This window comes from Coccinella septempunctata, chromosome 4, assembly GCF_907165205.1.
Source record: "Coccinella septempunctata chromosome 4, icCocSept1.1, whole genome shotgun sequence".
Lineage (NCBI taxonomy): Eukaryota > Metazoa > Arthropoda > Insecta > Coleoptera > Coccinellidae > Coccinella > Coccinella septempunctata.
In genome coordinates this window covers 24,004,592-24,030,844 of record NC_058192.1, presented here as the reverse complement: position 1 = coordinate 24,030,844, position 26,253 = coordinate 24,004,592, and the positions used below count along the sequence as shown (strand labels likewise).

The 26,253-nt window shown below is 34.9% G+C and overlaps 1 protein-coding gene and 1 long non-coding RNA gene across 3 annotated transcripts in view; both read left to right on the top strand.

The window, feature by feature from the left end:
* LOC123312605 (chitin synthase chs-2) overlaps positions 1-26,253 on the top strand; it is a 71,513-nt gene that overhangs the window by 26,051 nt on the left and 19,209 nt on the right. For both annotated transcript variants that reach the window (XM_044897124.1, XM_044897123.1), the window contains exons 2-6: positions 2,473-2,571; positions 18,697-18,941; positions 20,911-21,204; positions 24,100-24,500; positions 24,992-25,487. In XM_044897124.1, coding sequence (XP_044753059.1) covers positions 2,477-2,571; positions 18,697-18,941; positions 20,911-21,204; positions 24,100-24,500; positions 24,992-25,487 — 1,531 coding nt within the window. In that variant the 5' untranslated portion in view covers positions 2,473-2,476. The remainder of the gene's footprint in view (positions 1-2,472; positions 2,572-18,696; positions 18,942-20,910; positions 21,205-24,099; positions 24,501-24,991; positions 25,488-26,253) is intronic.
* LOC123312607 lies at positions 22,278-23,270 on the top strand. The gene is made up of 2 exons (XR_006537657.1): positions 22,278-22,431; positions 22,551-23,270. It is a non-coding gene; the product is annotated as an uncharacterized LOC123312607 (long non-coding RNA).

Genomic DNA, 26,253 nt, shown 5'->3' with positions numbered 1-26,253 from the left:
AACCATAACTTTCAACTCGGTGGAAATGGAACCAATGGACGGACCCTTTATTCGAAGTCAGTGGACGCTATGATGTATTCATAAACCACAGCGCCACCTGACATTCATATCACAGAAACATTACGATCTGAATACATCGACACATGAAATGATGAAAACGCATTCTATAGACGTAAATGTCACAGAAATGATGTTATTAGCAGAAATTCCTCAAAGGCTGAAAACACTGAAAAGATATGACATGGTTATACAAGATACAATGAAAAACATTGGTATAAATTATCATATTTTATGTCACTTGCATTTTTCGAAGAATGCTTGCCGATATTTTGGTGAAAGAAATAAAAGCTGTTTGCTATTTATCGATGATCGAATTCCAATATTCAAAACTCAGCGAATGATGATCTATTATACAATATTTCGAAACATAGGACCTTGATTACGTATGCAGAATATCTACTGCTATGAGGAACATCACATGAGTGAATCCCATTAATATTCCTTCGTACTAATTGTTTACAGACATGAAAATATCCTAGAATGATTGAGAAATATCCGTTGAATTATTGATCCGATAAAAAGATTATCAGATTATGGATATTAAATTGATCAGTGTTAATTCATGGTTCAGGAATTGTTCTCGATTTATCATAATCCTTGTCCTAACCATGAATATAAATATGATTTTTATAACGAATAACCCAATGGAGAGAAGCAAGTGGGTACAAAAGACTCCTGAATGCTTATAAGCCTTAACGATTCATCTGATTACTCCTGAAAACCATGTAGAAAATTAAAGAAAATAATATGAGAAGAAGGATTTAGTGAGAAGATGCAATAATTTGCCGGAATGTATATGGAAGGATAAAGAACACAATCAAACTCAAAGCACAATAAGAAACAGTTTGCCTACAGGGCGGGTAGATCTACACTTTCGTCACCTTCATAATCTTTTTGGGGAGTTGCAAATGAAATTCTTTTAAATTAGGAAATATTGGAGGTGCATTTTATGATACCATACTCATTTCTATATTCAATGGTGTTAAAATACAAGGAATACAAATCGCCCTCAGAGTAATCGAGAAGGGGTGTGAATAGCGAAGGGGTGCAACCAAACAACAGAAAGCAAGGTTAAGCTGGGTGTTGTGGAAACACGCAGCCAAAAGTTTTGCTGAAAAAGTCATAAAGCAACTGACTAGGGGGTGACTCTTCTATGTGTGCCATAGCATTGTGGTATTGGAGAAAAATAATAAGCCGATGAACTTTCAGGAGACATCAAGGTTAACACCTGATGGACCTGATCCCTTTTGCAAGGAAGAAAGCAATACAAGGCAAGGGCTCAAGAATGATCGAAAAATACAAAATCTTCATGGAGTAACACCCCTAGACGGACAAAAAGGTTCATGTTACTTTTACTGTGATCTGTGCCTAAAAGCTCCTGAAGCAGTCACACATTCGGGAAATGACGGGACTGCTTTCTGACTGTACAAAAATCTTTTGTGCGGCATGGGCATACCAGCAGATGAAAAATAATACATCGAAAAAAAGCTTAACACACAGTGTCCAAATATAGTATATTGTGAGGCCTGTTGTTCATTTGTCAACTGTCAAGAAATGTCAATCACTTGTCCGGGGAGGGTAGACTCCCCAACATACCTACACTTGCGAGCTAAATTTAAATATCGTTTAGTTTTCTTGATTATACTTTCTCAAATTTATGAAGAAGGTATCGAAAAATAAATAACTGGAAAAACATGAACAACACACTAAAAAGTAGGTAATCAGCAGTGATGCGACTCACCTTCATGATAAAATATTGAAAGTATCTACATTAAAATACATTCCATCTAGAATATAGTCATAAACTACTAAAACCTAATAATTAGAACGAAATATCGAATTGAAATAAAATTCGGACATCTAGTCTTCCCATCAAGTCTACTACTCCTTAGGATTGAATAAGTAGGGAAATAGAACAAAAGATCCAAGTTGTCACAGTTCCAAAGGTTTTTGGTCAAGTCCATCATTTGTTGGAGGAAACATAAATTCTCAATAAAAAAATTCCGAATAATGTCTTGCAGTACACAATTGTTCTGTCCCCCAACAGGTTCTAGTTCAGTATATCATTTGATAATTTGAAGTCTACGAAGAAAACGCATTTTATTATCAGTTATAGGACACTCAATTCATTTGGTCTAAGCCCTTCAGACTCTATTTTTTTGAGGATTAAGCTTTCCTGAAAAGCGAACAAAATTCTAGATTCGGATTTAAACCGATTGAAAAAGTAATGTTTGGGATATCAATTTTCATTCGAAAATAGTATTACCGTCATTTCCAATGCGATGAATTTTTTTTCATAAAAATTGATTTTTCATCGAAATCTCTAAAAAAGATTACTCTTCTAGTATTTTATGAAATCTGCTTTTTCTATACCCTTCACTTTGTACCTAATACATAATTCATTATTTTCAGAAAAATGGCTTCCACTGGGCTGAGAAGTGAACATTACAGTGATGATAATTTATCAGACGATGAAAGTTCACCACTCACAGAAAATATCTATGGTGGAAGGTAAGTCATCTTTAATTCCGATTTTTAATTGGTAAAATTATTATAATTGAGCAAAACATTATTCCTTCAGTCTTCAGTTAAGAGAAAGGGTGGTAGGTATAGTGGAAGTCACTTTCAAATATGTATTAATAATCCAATCATTATCTAATAATGAGATACAGTTTTGAAACATATCGATTCAACATTTTCAAATTATTACTGTTATCTTCACCCCATAAATCGTTGTTTTTGATCAGTTTTGGTTAATGCCCCAGTTTGAAGATTTGCAAAACAAAGAATGGAAAGTTCAAAGAAATCGACTACCGCCATCCTGGTTCATGTAGAATTCGTTCAAGGAGTTATGAATATAAAACGAGCATCTAAAAAATTGAGACAGAAAAAAATTTTGAACTCGTCAGTAGATTCTATGTATGAAAGTGCCTTAGAAGGTTCAATTGTAACTTCAAAGACAAAAAAGTTATAACTTTTTGAAACCGTCAAAATCTCATTTTTGGCTAATAACTCAAAAACGAAGAATTTAAGGAGGCTACGGTTTCCACCATTCTCGAGAAAACAAATTTTGCCCCTCTGAACCGGGATTCTACCTTGGCCTTTCGCATGTGTGGCTAAACTCCTCGCTCTTATCGCACTCTAACTTGAAAACGGTTATGAGCATGTAAAATTGCTTCAGACAAAAGTTGTACAGAATTTTATTATCTACAACTTTCATAATGAATACAGAAACGATTACAGGTAAAGGAAGGGAAATATTTTAAATAATGCCTTGATATCATCTTCAAACTGTCTGATTAAGGAAACCCCCCCTAATTATTGTGAGATTAATGGGTCAAAACGTCTGCAACAAAGAGATTAACCATCTGTATGGAAATCTGACACGTTCGAGTATGTACAAGTAACGATTTTTCTTGCATTTTCAGAGGACCGCTGTGACCTTGCATCACGTCCGAATTGTTAGTCTGTTGAATAGTAGCTTCCTTTGGGTCCAATTAACATACACATCCTCTTAAAATATGATACGCTCGAAAAAAATTTTTTTTACCATTTTCTACTCTTCCGTACTGCGAGTCTCACCACGCAAACTGTCAAAATAACATGAATTTATTATCAGAGACACGTAGGGGAGACTAGGGAGCATTGATACATGGGGAGGCTTGATACAGGCTTATATCCGCGATCTGTAGCCGTTTTCAAAAGTTTTATACTAGTGAACACTATTCTTTGGCAGAGGGCATTGCGTGACGTTAATCTGTAAGGCTTACAGTAGTTTGTTTGTGAAATATTCAACGAAGATTGTTTCGAGGTGAGAAATTGTAAGTTTTTACTCAAGTTACCTGAGGGTTTTATGATCATGCATTAATTCTTCGGCATAAACAAACATTTCACTGGGAAATATGCATAAAACTACTCAATTTACAGTTTTATTCGGTTTTCAAAATATATGAGAATAAGATGAAAACATGAATCACTTTAAAAATTGCTTTCGGGGAGGTTTGAGACATTTGTCGTTGGGAGGCCTGATACATGAATCATCTTCAAAAAAATATTCCGTAGCTAGTTGGATAGGCCTACATGAAGGCGTTTCCAACATCCAACATATCAAAAGGATTTTTAACAACTGGAATTTATCCGTACAATCCCCATGTATTTAACGAGGACGACTTTTCTTGTGCGGAAGTGACTAACCGACCATTTCATGATTTTTCTACACCTATGGGACCAAAGCAAGCCAGTATCATTGCTGACCTACCTACTGAGCTTAATAATCCTCTCGATTACTCTCCCAGTACATCGTATCAATCCTCCCATATGTGGAGAGGCTTGAGACAGTTTGCATGTTTTTGTGTTCAACGTTCTGTGTAGAATAAGATGGTTATGTTTTGAGACTTCTATATTTATTTTGTTGAACGATTAATTGAAGAATTATATAATATAAGAAAAGTCCTGTTTCTTCATATAATTCAGTTTCCAGAATAAAAATTCGAAAAAACGTATCAACCCTCCCCAGTCTCCCCTACGTCATATGCAGTATCTTAATCTGACAAGCTCGAGTATGTACACCTGACGATTTTTTCTTACATTTTTGAAAACATGCGGACGCTTTCCCCACCGCTGAAAGTGCATACATCATAGAACCATTTTTTCTTTCTACCATCTAATCTTCAAAATTCTCTAGGTCTCCACGACGCTCGAGCAAATCCCGAGTTAGCATCGTCGGCTCCAAAACTAAAATGTTTTCAATACCAGAGGCCTCACAAAATGTTGGTATTTCAAATTTCTGAATCAGGTTCTTTGTTGTTGTATTGAAACAAATTGAGATCAATTCGAATAATTTGCTACCATTTTCTGAACACAATAGAATGAGACGATCATAAGAGAGGCAAAGCCTGAGGAAATCTAGTCAGGCATTTTTGAAAGGAAAATTCAAAGACCTTCAGAAGGAAATGTTCCCTTTCGTAATTTTAAGGTTGTAGCGCTCCCTGGTAAGGAGTTGCGTTTTTAAGACTTTTGAGAACCGTGAAATGTGCTCTCCTACGAATATTATATCAGCAGCCCTGATATTTGTTTTTTCTTTATTCGTTTTGAGTGTGACTCACTGCAGGTTCATTTATAAATTCGCTTACTAGTTTCTCTGTTGAATAGCTTTCTCAGTACACTAAAAAAGACATTGTCATTCGGTATGGACTAACCACGAAACCAGTAATTGATATACGTGAGATGGAGATATTTTAATCGACCATTACGCATATCAAGTACGTATCATACACGCTCAACTTTTTCTTTCCTAATTTACTTTCGATCACTCTTATATCAACGAATGAGCCTTATTGATCGAAATACCTTCAGGCATAAAACGTAATCGCCAAACAAAGGGAACGAGATTGATTATCAAATTTGTTCTCGGTTCTAGGTATGATATAGAAAACCCAAGATTTGAATAGCATCGCCTAGAAAAATGAAAGTGATAGTGAAGACAAGATTAACAGCATAATCTAGTTTTTAACCTTGCATAGATAATTACTCAACTGGGCTTGACTGCTTCTATTTCTATATCTATCAGATGTAGGTGTGATAGAAATTTCGAAATACAGAACCAGTTGGTTTTATAAAGAAATCAAATACCTACTACATTTCATTCTCCTGGCGAGGAAACGCTTCAAATCATTCTTTTTAGAGGTCAGAGGAAAACAGTGAATACAGGACAACAACCTCTTTTAATTATTTTATATGCTTCTTTTCCGATACCTACAATGTGTTTTATGACATTTCTAGAATTATTGTTTTACTATAATTGGAAATTATGCATCGATTCAACTGGAAATTTTGTTGTTAGGTTATAAATACAGCAAAATTAAAATATTTCTAGACAATCAAGATGGGACTGAATAAGGCAATACATTCATATTATTTTCATTAAATGTAACTAGTTTGATGACAACAAAAGCTATACAGGGTGATTCACATTAATTGAACTAATCCCAATTATATGCTGAAAATTAGCATGTTAGGGTTTTCGACCATGAACTTTCTCCCCAAAACATTTTCATACATCTGCAACTTCCGGTTATATCGGAAACAGCCTACAACTTCATTATTCAGAATGGCGCATACAGTAGGTATATCTTTGCATTGTTGGATAGCTGATTTGATGGCAGTTTCACCAGTAACCCATACCTTGAATAAAAACTCAACGGTTTATGAAATGTTGGAATTGTTATAAAAAATGTTGAAAAAGCGAAGTAACACTTATTGGATTATTTCTGCTGATAAGTTTTTTTCTCAAAACAATCTCTAGGATTTTCAAATTTTCTATTATGGGGTATTATAACACTGTTTGCTGACCTAAGTATAATGTACGCGGTGTTCATGAGAAGATCATCAAGTTGGAAATGTAGAATTCATCAAAACTCAAGAAGATTTTCAAATCACAATCTAAATTTTTTATTGTTTCTGTCTATATTCTGTGTAAAAAAAAGGGTGCAAATAAACCCTATAGGTACCTTAAAGGTGCTTGATTAGTCTGTGACTTTCGGAAACCACAGATAGAAATAAAATTCTATGTTCCGATGAATAATTTTGACATTTCATGAGTTGTTTCTAATGACTTGTTCATTGGGATTGTCGAGAATCCTTCAGCAATTCATGAAATGTCAATATTATTCATCGCAATATCGAATTTTGGTTTCCTTAATCAAGCAGTTCTCTTTTCTTTTATATCTACTTTTTCTTTGATAACTCTGAAAGTTTTCATTCTAGACTAAGGATATATTTAGATAACGCTCATGTTTTACCTCATATTGTACGTAAAATCGACTGACATAATGGAAAATATGGGTTGTTATTTGAAAACCTTGAGATTTGATGAGTTCGGTTTGCCCAATTTGATGATCTTCTCATAAACACCCAAACAGTGTTATAAATGCTAAAGAATGGCAGTAATGAAAATAGTCAAAAAAGTCAAATGTCTGAGAGAAGCCTCCCCAGCAGAAATATTCGAAAGAGTGTGACCTCTTGTTTTCACTATTTTTTTCAATTTCAATTTCAATAACTCATAAACCGTTGAGTTTTTACTCAATGTATGGCTTACTGGTGGAACTGCCGTCAAATTAACTACCCAGCAATGCAAAGATATACTGGGTGCGCCATTCGAAATAAGAAAGTAGTAGGCTGTTTCCGGTATAACTGGATATTGCAGAGGTCTGAGAATATTTTAGGGAGAAAGTTCTTTGTCGAAAGCCGAAACATAATAATTCTCTGCACAAATTTATGCTTAGTTTTCTATAAACGGCGGTGGACCACCCTGCAAATGGCTGCCCAGAAAAAATTCAAAATGACATTTTTCAATTTAACGTTCAATTCACGTTTTGAATTAAATTCTGTGTATTTCCTGTTCATTCGTTTATTGCCCTGTCAAGTGAATATTCGTATTCGATGGCAAATAAAACCATTTCGTTCTATTTTAAGCTCTGAATTCCTGGAAACTTTTGATGTTCAGTGGCGATGACTTCGAGCGGCTCCTTGTCCCTTTCGGCCACGAAAATGACCAAGTAATATATTCTTTACTCCGTTCAGCAACCTAATATAATATCCGGGAGTGTATCACGTTTCGATCATAATCTAGTTTGCCTTGGCATTTCACTCTCAAATAGCATTTCAGATTGCATTCTCCATGTTTCGATAAGGTTAGATGGATGTGTCTCCATTTTTGTTAGACCCAGGCTATTAGCTGGTAACTCATCAAAAAATGTCATGGTGTTAATTCATCACTATACCTATAGCATCAGTACATACCTTGATAATGAGTTGTAAAGATGGGAAAGTTTTCTTCTCATTTATAGAATATAAAATGAATACCCTCCATCATGATGCATTCTGGAAAAAAGGGAGAAGGTGCAAAATGCATAGAACCTATCCTTATTCTCAACGATAGTGAAATATTGAAAATTCGTAAGAAAAGGAAATTTATTTTCAACCTGAAAAGATATTAAAATAAAGAAGTTACATGATTAAAAAATTTTCTGCTCCAAATAGTTTGGATCATGATTCACTGTTGGATAAAAATTAACAAACGTTGTGCCTGTCGCTATCAAGACTGTAATAAAGTCTATACAAGGCTAATTCTCCTAACTCGTCTTCTTTTTCTTCTTCTTCATAAATCGTAGTTTCTCCACTGCTGGAAATAGGTCTCTTCAAGTTTCTTCCAGATATCTCTATCCTGCGCTTTCTGTGTCCAGTTTTTTCCCGCTGCAGTTTTAATATCGTCAGCCCATCTCTTCATTGACCTATCCAATTTTCGTTTATTTTCCCAGGGTCTCCATTTCAATACTCTAGATTTCCATCTATTGCTATCTATACTGGCCACGTGTCCTGCCTATTGCCTCTTTAACCATAGATCAGGACTACTTATATAACAAAGTCTATTTATATAGACTTATTAGCCTTATGGTTAATTCTCCCAACTCGTACCTTAGTACATAGAAAAATCAGGATAATAAATGAAAACAACCTAATCTTTGTGTAATTTAATCATCATTAATAATTTGTTAATAAAGTGGTAATAAATGGCATCTTTAGGTAGGTACCTACTTTCCTTGGTGAATTTCTGTCAAGCTACTCCTTTGTCTGTCCGTTAGCGTACAAAGAAGTGCTTTTTCGTTAAAAAACTGTTTTTCTCCAAACTCGAACTTCATTAAAGTCAGTTCACAAAGTTGAAATGTGAGCTCAAAAAAATGTCCTTTCGATGTCACTTGTGAATGCACAGTTAGCTGACATCTGACTATTTTAGTACTAATAGTACTGAATGTTTTCTGTTGAGGAACAGAAATATCGAACTATCAACTCTGGTATATCAAAAATAGGTAATAAATATCGCTTCATAATCGTACACATATACATGGGTATATAATAGATGAGAGTTTTTCCAACAAGTCCTACAAAATTATAAGGCATTAAACTATTAAACCTTTCTTTTTCATGAGTTTATTTTTTATTCGATTTGAATAAAAGCCAAATCTCTGAACATGACCCTACCCCATAATAACATTTCTTGAATAATTTGGACTCTGTGAAGCAATGCCGAGCACTTAGTAGGTATCATTTACATCGCCTAAGGTCAAACCATGACTCTAAAAGATAGGTAGATCTAATACCGCAACTATTGTCTAATACGCTGAAATTATAGTAAGATCGTGAGTATCGAAGCATACTGTTTTCCTAAGTAAACGAATACCTCTGTTTCATTTATTATTCAGGTTGGCTTTTTCATGTTTAATTGTACGTATAATAGATGGTGATATCGTGTAAGAAGAAAGAACCAGACCTTGTTCACATTCAACATATACAAAAGATATTGTAATATTGAAACGCTTGGTCATTTAGATCTCATTGTATTAGATGAGTTTGTTGCCTTTCGACATTTACTGAAAAAGAGTCCTACCAGAACAAGAATTGGAGATATTCGAGTTTATTTTTCCAATTTTGAATATCGGATGATATTCATCTAAAATACTTGAACTTTTCAACAAACTCATTTAGCGCATAATGTTAAAACCTGACCACAGCGTAAGCAACTCATCATCTCAAAGCGCAGGACTCTACAGGGGAAGAAGTGGGTGATAAAAATAACAAATAATAACCAACAAGTCACAAAGCAGATCAAGGTTAATGATAGAATAATAATCCTAAGTTCAAAGCAAGTATAAAGAAGAAGGAGATGAATTATAATATGAAGTTGAAGGATACCAGAGAATAAATTGGCGAATATTTAGGATATACTGAAAGCTCCAATGAAAACCACGATATTAAAATGGGCAACATCTGAGTATGTTACAGAAACGAATCCAAAAAACGCGCAGTCTATGTAAATTGCTGGGCATCATCATTCCCTGGCGAAATTGCAGAAAAATCTGGACAAAAATATTAATAAATACGTGTCGTAACATAATTCACTTACGGATACTCCATTGACATCGTAAGTGATTCTCAGGCGACAAAAAACAAAAACTCTGAAAAGAATTAAATATCGAACTGGGAAAAAGAAAAGGGAATAAAAAATAATTTTTGATCACATCAATGATTGATTCAGCATTGTATTATTGCCTGGATAATTGTTCATCTTCAACATTCAGTAATATATGTATATCCTTCTTAAACTTCCTCTAAGATTTAATTTTTCCGAACAGTACCTATATCATCTTAATTGAATAGTTGTGAAAAAATTCAAGGAGCGATGTCTTTCATATAAATTTTTTTGAGCAGCTCCCTAAATATGGCACCTGACAGAAATGAAATTAAATAAACATTTTATGGCAACGAAAATTGTATGGTGTTCCCCTAAAATTGTAAGGGGTACAAAAAGCCCCTAAATTTTGTTTCACAAGAAAATTTCCTTATTCATATTACACACACCATTGAGAAATAAAGTTTTGATATCTTGACTCTTTTTGAACGAATGAGAACTCCTGCAATTATTTACTAAAAGTATTGTTTTTTGAAGGAAAAATATCAACAGGTGTGCAAGGTGAGTAGTACCTACAGGCTGGAATTAACTAAAATTTACCTAGTAGGCGGATATCATTCTTACATTATAGGGGAATACCATCGAATTTTTTTTTATTACTGCTCTCAATTTCATTTCTGTCAATTTTCTGGTTTAAAAAAAAAAATTGATAATTAATTTTCAGGTGCCATCTAGGGGTGATCTAGGGTGATATGTAAACAACTCCAAAAAATATTTCAATATGAGAGACCCACACTATTTTTGTATTTTTTGACAAGGAGTCAGCTCTCAGAATTTCCCGCAACTATTTATTCACACCCTGTATAGCCAAGCATTACAATAATCCAAACGTAAAGTTTAAAACGAGTCATAATTTATAATACCGTCGAAGAAGGGGGATGCGAAAAAATTGCATCACATGTATTGTAGGTACGTGTTGAATGCTTTAAGGATGTTAAATCATGTTCATCGAACAAAGAACGTGAAGAAGGCCGTTCCTTCACCTTAAAGGTGCATCGGCTTTTTTTCTGGCTGGTTCGAGTTGTATTTTTATCTTGAAGTGGTTTTATATTGTATGGACCAGAACTACAAACTTTGCGGAGGAGTTTATTGATCTCTGAGGAGTCACTGCAGACAACTTCTTGCGAAGGGAACGACAATTTCTGAATATACCGAAGAATTTCATTATCTATTCTGAAGAAAAACTAATAGGTAAAATATAGCTGCCTAATAATACAAGACACATTAATTTTCAAAATAAAATTAACCCAATATTCTGTTGCTTTTCCCAATTACTAAGGTGCAATTGCATAAATTTTGATCGTATATAACATATCTAGGTGAACATACAAAAAAAATTCCCCCGATGTAGAAGCACTACTTCATGGCGAACAAATTCCATTTCATTACTGGCTCCCCATGTAAGCATTAGTTATGACATTGCAAATCTACTTTATCGTTGAGGTTAATGATTTTAGCGCGAAGCTTTATCATAAAAGAATTGGCTAATGTTTTTATCAATACCAGATCATCCCTTTCCACTTTTTCTGAGTGCAAAAAATTCTGGTGAATCTGGAATATTTTCTCATCATGAAACCATAACTTTTTAATTTTTTCAAAATCGATTTTTTCTAGTATTTCCGTTCGGTTAGAAGGATCAAACTAGAATTAAGAGTGTATTAAATCGAGACTTCATAGTGTTCCCAGCAGTAATAGGAAATCTCTGTTACTACAATGAGATGTTGTATGAGAAGGTAATTGAACTGATGATTGCAGAAATTGGCATTTTCATTAAGTACTTATATGGAAGCGAACATACATACCCAATGTTAAGCTGGAAACCACCAGATGCAACATTCTGTCTCGTATCGAAATGTTGCAATCTAAAATTAGTGTTGCAAGCTGTCTGAAAGAAATGCGGAGGTTGAAACATTTTGCTTTGGGATAACATGATGAGCAACGTTGCGAAAACCGAAAACATTGCATACAGTGCATTTCCAGCCTTACATCGAAAAAGTCAAATGTTAACAGTAGAACCAAATACCCAACTCTTCTGTGAAAATTAAAGACATAAGACATCATTTACGAAGATATATTGAAAAATTCTTAGCCTACTATAGAACCAAACAAAATTTCAATGTCAAGATATTTTATTACTGAACATATTCTCCTCTTAGTTGGATACATTTATTACAGTGAGTGAACCTGCAACGTCTCTAGAACTTTTAAAAAAATGTTTCTTCTTGCTCTGCAAACCAGACCTCCACAGCTTTTATTATCTCCTCGTTGGAAGAAAATTTACGACCTTTTCACTTTTTTTTAGTTGAGAAAAGATATGATAGCCGGATGGAGCCAAATCTGGTGAATAACGGGGTGTTCTATTAATTCAAACCCTAAATCACGAATTTTTTGCATGGCAACATGAGATTTGTGCTCAGGGGGGCATTATCCTGCAAAAACAAAACACCTTTGGATAGCTTTCCGCGTCTTTTCTCTTTAATTTTTTCCTGTGGATTGGTCAGTAATTCCGAATAGTAATCTCCGGTTATTGTTCTACCCTTATCCAAAAAATCAATCATGATTACTCCATGGCAATCCCAAAAAACTGAAGCAAGAACTTTTTCAGCAGATTTTTGGCCACGAAACTTCTTAGGTCTCGGAGAACCAGAGTGTCGCCATTTCATCGACTGTTGCTTTGTTTCTGGATCGTATAAATGTACCCAAGTCTCAACCATAGCTACAATTCGGTTTGGGAAGTCTACATCGATTTCAAATCGAGCACAGATCGAACGCTATGCTTCTACTCTTACACGCTTTTGGTCAGCATTCAAACATTTGGGGATCCATTTTGCAGCAATTTTTCTAATGTCCAAATCGACATGAACTATATGATGAATGCGTTCGTATGAAATATTCAGTGCTTCAGATAGTTTTAGCCCAATTCGACGGTCTGATAAAATCATGTCATGAACTGCATCGATATTTTTGAGGACTGACACAGAAACTGGCCTTCCCGATCGGTCATCATCTTCAATGGAAAATTTACCTTTTCTGAAGCTTGCAATCCAATTTTTCACGGTCGCATACGAAGGACATTGATCACCAAGGGTATTGAGCATATCTTCGTAAATCTGCTTACCTCTTAACCCTTTTGAATACAGGTACTTGACTCCAATTTTTCGATTTTCTCAATTTCGGTGGACATCTTCTTCCTTTTAATTTATTACGTAACTCTGGTTTACTTTTTTGACCTCAAATTTCACACTGACACTTCCTAATGAGTTATTGTTCGTTGCTATGGTAACGCAATATTTTTTTATGCATGAAACTGGTCTAGGCTAACTAGATATCAATACATCCTCGTACTCATATGCTTGATGTTTTCCTTTTACCAACCAGGTGCACAAATCTCATATCCCAAACATCGAAAAGAGTATGATTTTTCTTCGTAATTTAATGATGAACAAGTTGATTCACATTGGCTCTCCATTTTTTGTTCATTTTCGAAACAATTTCTCGAAAAATTCATTCCAACACTTAAGGTCTCTATAAATCTCACTTCCAAAATTTATAGGTGACAACTTCTTCGAAAGAAAATGTTCCCGAAAACTACATTCATAAAAATTCCTAATAATCCTTACATGAAGATACGTATGCTTATCAAAATCTAAAATTTTTTGAGTGTGAGCAAGAAGAAATAAATCAATAGGACTTTACTCGCACTTCCAATGAATAAATCCTGGGTAGAGCCTAGATATAGAGTGTAGAGTCTGGCGATAAGTTCTGCAGATCGTCGGATAGTTTCATATGAAACTGGAAAGTGGCAAGCAGACGATGTTATCTTTTATGCAAAGTTACATGAGCAGGTAAAATAACTTTCGGCACTATCTTAGGAGGATATTTATTTTTATTTCATGTTTGCTTTCTTCGCAATAATGAATCATGAGAATTGATAAACACAAAACTGAGCCACCAAGAATTTTCCCTTCAAGGTCGGTATAGTAGGGAAAAGTAAAAGACACTAATTATTAATTTCAAGATTTGCCAGTTTTCACAAAAACTTTAAGATGATATTACCCTAAGAGGACAATAACTGCAAAAAACATATTACAATATGTTTTATGAAAGAGGTGTAAGAAATATACAGGGTGATTCTTCCCTTTCATACAAATATTTCAACAGTGGGTTCTTGAGGTCAACAGAAACACTTATTTCTCTTACAAGTTTTTTGGAATCGGCTAGGTTTGAAAAATACAGGCTGTTGAAAAACCATAAAAAATGTTATTTTTAGTTTTATCTCACAAACGGTTTCATCGAATTGAATGAATTTCGGAATATAGATTTTCATCTATTTGATCATTCTTTTTTGAACACAAGATATCACCCACGTCTCCAAGTTTTCTCATTATGGCCATTACGTACCATCAAATACCAAACATTCAAAGAGCCCAACTCTTGAAACTAAGTTGGACGATATCTTTTGGATATTTGAAAGTTTTGTGAAATAAAAGTATTCATCATATTTTCTTTTCAAGATTGGATACTTTGAAAACTTAAATTGGCTGTATTTTTATCAGGACCGAATCGGAAAAAATGGTATAGGAAAAAGTGTTTCTTTTGACTCACCGTGTATATTCAAAATAAACTAGCAACTGCAAATAGCCAGAGTATCATGTCCAGACTACGCTTAAGAAAAACGAACACGATTTTAACACAAAAACACGACAAAATTGTGGTAAAAATAAGGTTTTCAAGACAAGACCAGACATGCATTAAATGACATTTGATGAAAGTTGAAATTTATTACAAGCTGTATTTCTATCTTGGTTTCATCTTTATACCCATTGTCAACAAAACAAAACGGGAACGTTTCGGATCGGACTGAATTGAAAACGAGCTTTTACGGTCTTCATGAAATTCATAACCAGAAGGATCACTCATCCACATACTGAACTCACCCAACGTTGCTTGTGTGCCAGAAAAAAATAATTTTCCTAATACTTATTTCGAGATAAAAACTATTATATTACTCTAAACTCATGTTTTGAAAGTTTTTGCGACATTTTATCGTCATCTAGTATTCAAATTGCTATCAACTTCAATACAAAGTATGACTTCCACATTCATGAATAACTGCATGGCATCTTCTCTGCCATACAGATTATGTGTATGATTTTGACAAAAATAGGTTTACCTTCACCCATCTGAAGATGCTGTTATGGTAGCGAAACACGTGTCGTGGTTTAAGATTTGGTAGTTGAAGATATTAGACTACGTGGTGGAATATACCCAAGCTTTAAGAATTTTCTAAAGATGTCCACCACAGATTTTGAAATATGATGTAGATTATTGATCCTGTAGTTGCCTGGAAACACGCTTAACTACTATATGAATGCTATAAATGTAACAGAGGGTCAACAACATCTTCATGTCAGTTTTATTGACCTAGCAGTAACTTTCGATCAGTTATTACCGATGTAATGTAAGTCACTTCCAAACCTCAAATGCAAGATGGCTATTACGGAAATTCATGTATGGATTTGTTCGAGCCCACGCAGAAAAAAGCACCTAGCATTTTTTGCGATGTAACAATCATCATAAAGACCCTGATGCACCGGTTGGGCAAAATTTTTTGTCTACTGAGAGGATCTCGAAAACTATATAGCAGCTAGAAGAAAATGGATGACATATGTCTAAGCTCTTTTTGAGAGAAACAAAGAAATGTGAAAACCGTAGCCTCCTGCGATTTTTTGGTTTCGAGTTATACGCAAAAAATAAAATTTTGACGATTTCGATAATCTCTAATGAATTTCCGAGCTTCCAAGTTTGAAGTTTTATTTATCTTGAAAACAAGGTGGTATGAGAATAGTGCGAAAGTCTAATATCAAAATTGATTTCGTATATCGCAATTCCTTTTGCCTACTCCGCCACAGACACCCAAACGGCCTTGGCTGGACCAACTTCTGGCCGACACCCTCTTAGATAAAGAACCGTTCGTCTACAACTTTCGCTTTAATTTGGTTCATTACCATTCTGAAACGTCCTTCAGCGCTGCTAAACAAATAGTGAGCAGTTATCGAGTTGCAAAAAACTGAACCAGAAATAAACCGGTACAATGTGAAAAGAATACGAAAGCATTGTGATGGAGTAAATACAGCGTGATCCATTGGGAAATGCGCGTACAATCAGGGTAGATGGAGGAAATAACCTATATTTTATGGGTCTATCGTGCTTTTTAACCTAGATACATGGGGTTTCCCTAATTTTCTTCATTTTTTCAATTAATTATTACTTATGAACCACACTATACATTTGTGTAATATTTGATTCGTATGCTCTTTGATCGGAGTGCTATCGATCAACATAATGAAAAATTAATAATTAGGTTTAGAGTCTAAACAACACTCTAAATACCAATATGTATAATATAATATATTGAATATTGGCCCTTTTAATGAGCAATTTGGTTCATACTGAAGCATGCGACTATTGAAACAAATTTTACATTTTACTGTTTTCCTTAAAAATAGATAGATGTGAAGTTTAGTTCTCCACTCGCTCAATTATTTTGGACGAATTCTCCCATTCATAAAGAATTGTTTGCTGCAGTAATTCTTCAACTGAAAAGTTCATCAAACTGTCAATATTTCATTCCCGTCTGGAGAGACAGGAAAACTCTAAGCAATAAAAAAACGGAGCATTACTATACAACCGTCATCTACTTCACGGAACCAGCCGGTTCATTAAAAATTCCTATCACACAAAGAAAACGCTGCACCCGCGTACTACATGACAGGAATTATCGACGGAACTCGAAAATCGTGATTATATATTTTTCTCACAAAATTTAAAATTAATGAATCCAAATTTCGAATCAGGTTCCGCAACAACAAGGAAGTAACAACAAGTTTTGAAAGCTGGAAAATAAACCCCTTCACTTTCATCTCCCATGAATATCATTTTGAATGATAATAAACTTTCCATTAAGATCATTTTCATAATGATTGTTTAAGGCAAATCGGCCGAAAAGGTTGATCCCCTGGCCTTCTAGTGTCTACCAAAAACCCTAAAAGGTTTTTAATAGCTATATTTATTAGAATTATTACAAAAAATAACACATTCCTGCTTTACCCAGTTGTTCGTTGAAATTCAGAATTCTGTGATAGGATATTTTAACTATACAGGGCGAGTCTTTGACTAGTACAGAAACTTCAGCAGTGGATTCTTGAGGTCCAAAGAAACACTTCTTTCCTATACCATTTTTTCCGATTCGGCCCTGATAAAAAGATATAGCCATTTTAAGTTTTCATAATGAGCTGTGCCACTCATGGAAAAACACAATTACCTTCAGAATAACTAGCTAAATCTGTGACACTACACATCTGTGGATCCTTTAAACAGAGTTGCATTCAGCCAAATTGCCCAATTTTTCAAATTTCACAGATACTTTTTACTTTTTGAACATCAACATATTCGAAAACAATGCATTATACAAGAAAATATAAAGCACACTTTTATTTTAAAAATCGTTCAAATATTCATTAGCTAGCGCCCAACTTAGTTTCAAGAATTGGGTTTCTTATTGAATATTTGGTATTTTTATAGTATCGTTTATAGTAATGGTCATAATGAGAAAACAGAAAACTGAAAGACGTGGGTGATATCTTGTGTTCGAAAATGATCAATCAAATAAATTAAAAACAATATTCCGAAATTCATTTCATTCGATAAAACCGTTTGTGAGGTAGAACTGAGAAGAACATTTTTTATGGTTTTTCAACTGCCTGCATCTTTCAAACCGAGCGGATCCGGAAAAAATGGTAAAGGAAAAAAGTGTTTTTTAATTATCGGCGAATGTTTCAATATACCTTTTTTTCCATTGAATCTCCACCTAGGAAGCATTTTAAAAAGAATTGGCTCCACAACATTACAACGTTCAAATGGCAACAACAAGGGGTAAAAAACTGTATGGGATTAATTAATTATTTCAATACAATTTATTCAACAAGGATTTTTCGAAATACGTACTTCACCCTCACTTTTTCCGAATACAAAAAATCAAACGATAATTGCTTTTGTGATTTATGTTATTGAGATATTTATGGACCCTTAAACAATAAATTCTATTGTTTTCCTGTAGTGCTCTGAGCCATATAGGTACCTATTATACAGGAAGTTGAAAAACAACTGCGAAAGATTTCATTGGCAAAAAAAAACAGTTTGTAAGATGAATTCTCACCCCTAGCTGAGTTATAAACATTGAAAAATGAACCATGGAAAAGGTGGTTTTTTATTTCAATTATTTTAGCTTGGCCAAGAACAGAACGATTTTGTTACATGACACTTATTGAAATCATCACCCTTAGATAAGTTAACCATTGAAATTATTAAAGGTAGAATTTGTATTTCCTCCAAAACTGCTAAAACTACGAAGTAAATTTAAAGGACCTTTAGGTATTTATTTTTTTGCAGATCTTACGAATATCTGAAAAATTAGGCAATACCTAATTCATGGGGGAGGGACGTCTAAAGCACGAATTTTCCTAATAATCCTGCTATATGTATTATATTTACACAGCGATCCTCCGAATTTCCAAAATCGAGAAATTATCATTTTCTTTTCCTTTCAGCGTACGAACCGTCCAAGAAACCAAAGGATGGGACGTCTTCAGGGATCCACCGGTCAAAGAGGAGTCCGGCTCTATGGCCAACCAGAAATGTCTGGAACTCACAGTCAAAATACTCAAGGTTGCGGCCTATTTAGTGACTTTTGTAATAGTATTAGCATCTGGAGTGATCTCAAAAGGAACATTACTTTTTATGACATCGCAGCTCAATCCAGAAAAAGTTACTACGTATTGTAATAAAGATTTAGGTGAGTTAATCATTTGTAAAGTCAGAGTCCCACCAAATTCGCCTATAAAATTCTCACCAACTGGAGTTCAGGACCGATCAAGAATCAAACAAGGCACTACTTGGTTCTGACAATGCTCGAAGCAACAAACGGATGATACTTTAAGTACAGAAATATGCAGAACTAAAATTGTATGTTCCGATAAATAATTTTGAAATTTCATTAATTGTATCTGATAAATTGTTTGTTGGGTTTGTTGAGAATCCATTAAATATCGAAATTATTTATTGGAACATCTTATTTTAGTTTCCTTCTACCTTCTATGGTTTCTGGAAGTTACAGATTAATCAAGCAATTCGAAATTGGTTTCCCTTATTTCTAGTTCTTCTGAAAGTTTTCATTTCAGGTCTAGGGTTCATTTAGGTATCCCGCTCTTTTTTCACGAAGAATAGAATTAAATGATGAAAAATATAGGTTGTAATTTGAAAATCTTGAGTTTTCATTAATTCGATTCGTCAAACTAAAAATTTTTTCCCATAAACAGACTGTACAGGTTGGGCAGATTTCGATGTTTTAGCACTACAGCTTTCAAACCAGAGGAGATAGACAAAATCTGATACCCCATTCTCGTTCTCTTTTTCTGAGAAACTTACAAGAGTCGTAGTCATTTTTGGCCATCTTTTTTTGTTTCCGAGTTATAAGCGAAAATTGGAAAAATGGCGATTTCGAAATAAATTATAAATTTATATATCCGCTAATAATGATAGAGCTCTGAAATTAAAACATTATACCGGCACTTAATTAAGTAGAATCCAGTGGCGTGCTTGCCTTTTTAGCAGGATTTTTAATTACGAAGCTATGACCCAAAGTTATGTTTTTTTGAATGGGAATACTATCTTTCTGTGCAATTTTTTGAAAGCTTCATTTTAACTGATTTCAAAAATATATAACATCATATGGTTTGTATCAATATAAATAAGAGAAAATGGTCAAAAACCATAATTACCACAGTCTCCTTCTATTAGTTCTTTCATTTCTATGTTTTTACTAAATTTCTTCAAGATCACAGAATAATGGACAGAGAGATTCGAGCTTTGACAGTCAAAACGTCGAAATCATTTTAATATGAATCCTTTGAAAATTTTAATTGAACTCATGCAGCGCTATTATTGTTTCGAAATTTCTCTTTAAAATGAATAATTATGCAAATAACGTAAAGTTCAACATGCTCGAATGTTACATTAGGTGCAATTATAATGAGGATGAAGCATCAGAAGACTATTTAAACAGTTATACGAAGCCTTATTTTTCTGTGCTCGTCAAAAGTTGAAATCATAGAAATATTGAGAAAAAAGGTTTTTGATAATTTTTTTCTTTATATTGATACAAACCATATGATGTTATATATTTTTGTAATCAGTAAAAATTAAGCTTTTAAAAAATTGCACAGAAATCTAGCGTTCCCATTCAAAAAAACATAACTTTGGGTCATACTCATGCATAGCTTCGTAATCAAAAATCCTGCTAAAAAGGCAAGCAAGCTACTGGATTCTACTTAAAAAAGTGCCTCTATAATGTTTTAATTTCAGAGCTCTATCATCAGTATTGGCGGAGATACAAATTTATTTCGAAATCGCTATTTTTCCAATTTTCGCTTATAACTCGGAATCAAAATAAGGTGGTCAAAAATGACTACTACTCTTGTTAGTTTCTCAGAAAAAGAGAACGAGAATGGGGTATCAGATTTTGTCTATCTCCACTGGTTTAAAAGCTGTAGTGCTAAAACATCGAGATTTGCCCACCCTGTACATTTCCGGTTGAACCGGCGAACAGTGTTATGCTACAGAATGGCAAAGTTGAAATTGAAACGTCTAATAGCACTTCGCGGTCAATAACTCTGTACTCTGTTATTCTCAAATCCTGGTGAATTTCCTTAAAAATAATGATCAGACAGAAGTAAATAAAAATAAAATTGTTTTCATCATTTCAGGTAGAGATAAGCAATTTGTAGTCAATTTACCAGTAGCAGAAAGAGTAGCGTGGATGTGGTGCCTTATATTTGCTTTCTGGGTACCACAGCTTGGATCTCTCTTCAGATCGACGAGGATGTTGTTCTTCAAGTCTTCAAAGAAACCACCATTATCCCACTTCCTTATGATATTTATAGCAGAAACCTCTCACACTATTGGAATAGCTCTTCTATTCTTCTATATATTGCCAGATTTGGATGTGGTGAAAGGAGCTATGTTGACGAATTGTCTTTGTTTCGTGCCAGCTTGTTTGGGTGAGTAAACTGTGCAATTTTTTCAATGCCCAGAAATATGGTACGGAGCATTGTCGGAGAACTACATATTAGGTTTAATTAAATCAAAAGATGACTGTACTGTTTCTGCTGGTTCTATCTGGTAGACGATCAGCTTGTCTGGTAAAATCTAGTTATTCACGTGTTAGTGATATAATATAGTGTTCTCAATGATTTATATTGGATTTTGATTAACCTTTTGTTTCCAAAGCGCTAAAAATTATTAAAATCTGCAAATCCAGAAACTTACAACACCTACCTACCTCTATATTGAAATCATTTTTTAAACGTCTCATTTTTTTAATCATATATTTTCAAAGTAATCTGTTCATCGACGATTATAAGTCTGCGATTTTAAACTATTGCAATCTATCGCTTGAATCGCTTGAAAGTAACTTTGTCGCCTGGAAGTATGGGGTAGTATGCGTCAAATCCGACAGTTCGGATGTTTTGCAAACCTGTTTATGATGTCTGATGAATAATCCAAGTTTAGGACCTCGAGCGCCAAACGCAACTTTGTCAGAAATCGAAAAAAACGCGAAAAAATCGATTTCTCGATTATTACCCTAAAGGAGTAGTTTTTGAAAAAACTTTTTCAGGAAGTTTTCGAAGAAGACAAAATTTCCTACAAAATGATAGTAGAATTATCTCTGTGGTCCCAATAGTTACCGATATTCACATAGAGAAAGGTCTCTGGATATTCACGCCCGTTTGCACCGCTTACCTCTATCCCTATTTGCTAGGTTCCACTTAGACTTAAGTTTCACTCAAAATCTTCTCATTGCACCGAAACCCGGTACCGCACGAAAACTTAGCTAAGGGACACAAACATTTGGCAATGCTGCCTGTAAGATTATTAAATTGTTCATACACTCGGCCAACTTGAGAATAAAAAGAAGAAATTCTATGTCTACAGAATGTCTGATCCCAGCCAGAGACAAGAGAAAAGAGAGACTGCCGAATAGATAGGCAACACGGGGGACACGTTTTCAGAATTAGGTTAAGAATTTTTGGAATCCCGTCGGAAATGGCGCTAGTGTTTGGTGGCCAGTGGATGTGGATGAAAGAAATCTGTAATCTATGACAGAACTCAAGTCAGCTGATTTCCGTCATTCCGTCTGAGTTTGTTTTGTTTAATGCAAAAAGTTAGAGTATTTCGAGATTTTTGTTTATTCCCCGAAAAAGAAATTGTTTGCTTTCGAACACATGGTGAGTTTTTGTATATATTTCTATTTCTATAATCAATTAAAATTATGTATTGCTTGATTTTACAAAATTGCGAAATGTTATTCATTTTTTGGATACCAAAATATAGAATATTTTTTCAGATCCCATGCCCAGAAGAAACAAGAAAGACTCAAATGGCTTTCAAGTCTGGATGGCTTTAAACAATAAATGCCACACAAAAGTTGTAGGGACCAGGGATTCAAGTTTTTGAGAACTAGAAGTCTGAATCTAGGGGATCCTCCAGGAAATATGTTTGCTGCTTTTCGAACTGTTATTATTACATCATATAAAACTGCAATAATTTGATATTTGACCATTTCTAAATCTAACAAGAGTTATGAAAATGATGAGAATGGCATATTGTACCGCCATTTGGACGTATTGCATCGATAACCCCTAAGTTGAAATTATTTTTAAAGTCGCATGTAACATTTTTCTGGTTTACATATGAAGAACATGTGGACTCGGTTGTTCATGATTAATTGGATTATGGTATGTATTTCTCTAATAATTGTAAAAAAGTATTACAATATTATACAATATGATATGACCACATAGAAATAAAGCCTGAATCCATCAAATTCAGTTATTCATGTATATCAAAGTTCAGTTTTTGTGTTTAGTTTGGCCCATATTATTTATCCATTCAACCCTTTAAAAGATCAGTTCCTTTATATAATGTATCCTGTACAATATTGTAATTATAGTTGTTATTGTCAAATATTTCTATTATATATTCATTTCGGTTAAATTTCTGTATATTCTTTCTATACAAATGTAATTTTCTAATATTTTCCTGAATATATATTTATTTCAGTTGATTTTCTATTTTATTACACTATTTCATGATTCGTCTAAAAATCTATAATTACCAAGTTCGAAAAATACACTCCATCGACTCTCTCTACTCCTATCGTTCTTTTAATCGAATCTTTCCCACTAAACTCGATAAAAAGAACAATAGGAGTAGAGAGAGGCGACGGAGTGTATTTTTCGAACTTGGTAAATATTATTTCAAAAACGAGGCCGTTATTTGAATTTCCCGCGCAAATTTTTTCGGATTAGTTTCTCCAGTAGCCAAGGGGGGCGCCACAAAACGTGTCGCCCATGAATAACACTGAATTGACTACTCTCCTCTTTCCCTTTCTCTATGATCCCAGCATGGGTTTGTTTTTATATGTAAGCAGACTTCAAGTGAAGTTGGAGTGCGCTTAATTAATGAAATCGGTGTAAATAATCTTCTTGCGTCGAATATTTCCCTTGAGAACATCAAGATTCATCACCATCCCTTGATGGGCATATTGGCATATACCATCCCAATACGTCAATCCAGATACGCACGAACCTCAACCGGAACCTTCCAAGAGGGCTAAATTAATTAAAAAAAATATTTTCAATATTGCTAAATTTCTTGAAGAATATAGGTACCCATTAACTTTTGTTATACTTATGATTATGATAGATAAATACAAATCAACAATAGAGAAAGAGAATTTCTCAGAGGGAGAATTATGAAAATTTGCCAGTGGCGCCAGAATCCTAGTTCAGGCTTTGCATAGCTCGATCCTTACATTATTATTGAGTTAATAGGTACTCAATAATGACAATATAGAGTATATTGTTATTAACCTATTCTGATTTTTTTTGCAGGGCTCCTTTCCAGAAGCAATAAAGAATCGAACCGTTTCCTAAAAGTTATCGTGGATCTAGTTGCCATAGGTGCTCAAGCGACTGGATTCGTTTTTTGGCCAATAGTGGAACAAAAGGCTGATCTTTGGATCATACCTGTTTCAACAGTCCTAATTTCGATTGGTTGGTGGGAGAATTACATTTCGAAGCATTCTCAAATACCCCTCATCAAGAGATTATCTAAAGTAAAGGATCAATTCAATGAATCCAGATATTTCACGTACATGTTCATGTCGATTTGGAAATGTCTGTGTTTTTTCTTGGCGGTACTCTTTATCCTTCTGTTCAAGGAAGGTGAGGTAGCTTTCCTGTTCACGAAATTTTCTGAAGGATTCGGCGAGCATCAGATCACGATCACAGAGGTGAGTGTGATTCTTTTAAATGAATATTTCCAATGATTGCATGAAAAAAACAATAACAAAACTCCTCTCTACACTCCTACTGTTCAACTTTCGATATACAGGCTGAGTCTTTGACTCGTTCAAATATTTTAACAGTAAATTCTTGAGGTCCAAAGAAACACTAATTTCCTATACCATTTTTTCCGATTCGGCCCTGATAAAAAGATATAGCCATTTTATGTTTTCATAATGAACTGTGCCAACCCTGGAAAAACAAAATTACGTTCAGAATAACTAGCTAAATCTACGACACTACACATCTGTGGATCTTTTAAACAGAGTTAGATTCAGCCTTCAGTCTTCAGATTCAGTACCAAAATTTTCAAATTTCATTAATACTATTTGATTTTTAAACATCAGATAAGTCGAAAACGAAACACTTTCACGAGGTAGACTTATCGTCTTGAAACTGACGTTATAAGATAAGGTATAAGAAACGAATTCTGTTGCAGGTAAAACCATTCCTTGGAGGAACCTCCCTACCGGACATATCGGAAATAATACCAACAGGAGATGATACAACGGTTCAGGCTAGCGATCAGACACCGGTGCATTTCTTGCTCGTAAGCATCTTCGCGTCATACTTCGCTTACATTTTCGGGAAATTCGCCTGCAAAATCATGATCCAGGGTTTCTCGTACGCCTTCCCAGTCAATCTCACCATTCCTGTGGCTATTTCCCTTCTGATAGCTGCCTGCGGATTGAGAAACGAGGATCCCTGTTTTTTCAACGAAACGATACCGCCATACCTTTTTTTCACTAGTCCGTCAGCCCTCTTCTTGAACGATTTCATTTCGCATCAGCACGTTTGGATATGGCTGCTGTGGTTGTTGTCCCAAACGTGGATCACGATACATATCTGGACGCCGAAATGTGAACGTTTGGCGAGAACTGAGAAATTGTACGTGACTCCGATGTACGATGGGCTTTTGATCGACCAGAGTTTAGGTAAGGGCAATTTTGAAAATTTTGAAATATTACATTTATTCATAGGTAGGTCTTCACTCGATAGCTTTGTCGATGAGATTGTCGGTCTCTATCAAGGGAAGCCAACAGAAATGTATAGTGAGGATGTGCCAACCGCTGGCCTCAGTGGCCTCGAACGGCTTCAGTTGCAATTTAAACTGTGTACACCCATGTTAATGTGGATGCGTCTTCACTCGATGGTTTTGCCAATCGGCAAAGCCCCCGGCACACAGCGGCATAATGTGGATGCAGCTTAATGTGCACGCTCCTAAAGCTGCATCCACGCATGCACGCTCCTAAAGCTGCATCCACATTATGCCGCTAATTGCCGATGATAAATCGCTGAACTGTCGGTCTCCATCAAAGGAAACCAACCGAAATTTATAGTAAGGGTGTGCCAACCGCTGCCCTCAGAGCAGCTTCAGTTGCAATTTAGACTGTGTACGCCCATGTTCTCTTGTGGGCTTTGCCGATGAGATTTTTCCAATCGGCAAAGCCAACGAGAGAAGACGCATCCACATTAACATGGGTGTACAGAGTCTAAATTGCAACAAAAATCGCTCAAAGCCACTGAGGCCAGCGGTTGGCACATCCTCACTATAAATTTCCGTTGGCTTTCTTTGATGGAGACCGACAGTTCAGCGATTTTTCAGCGGCAGGGTGGCATGAGCAGACGATGCATCCACATACGAAGCGGCCTTGCCAATTGGCACACAGCAGCGTAATGTGGATGTAGCTTAATGTGGAT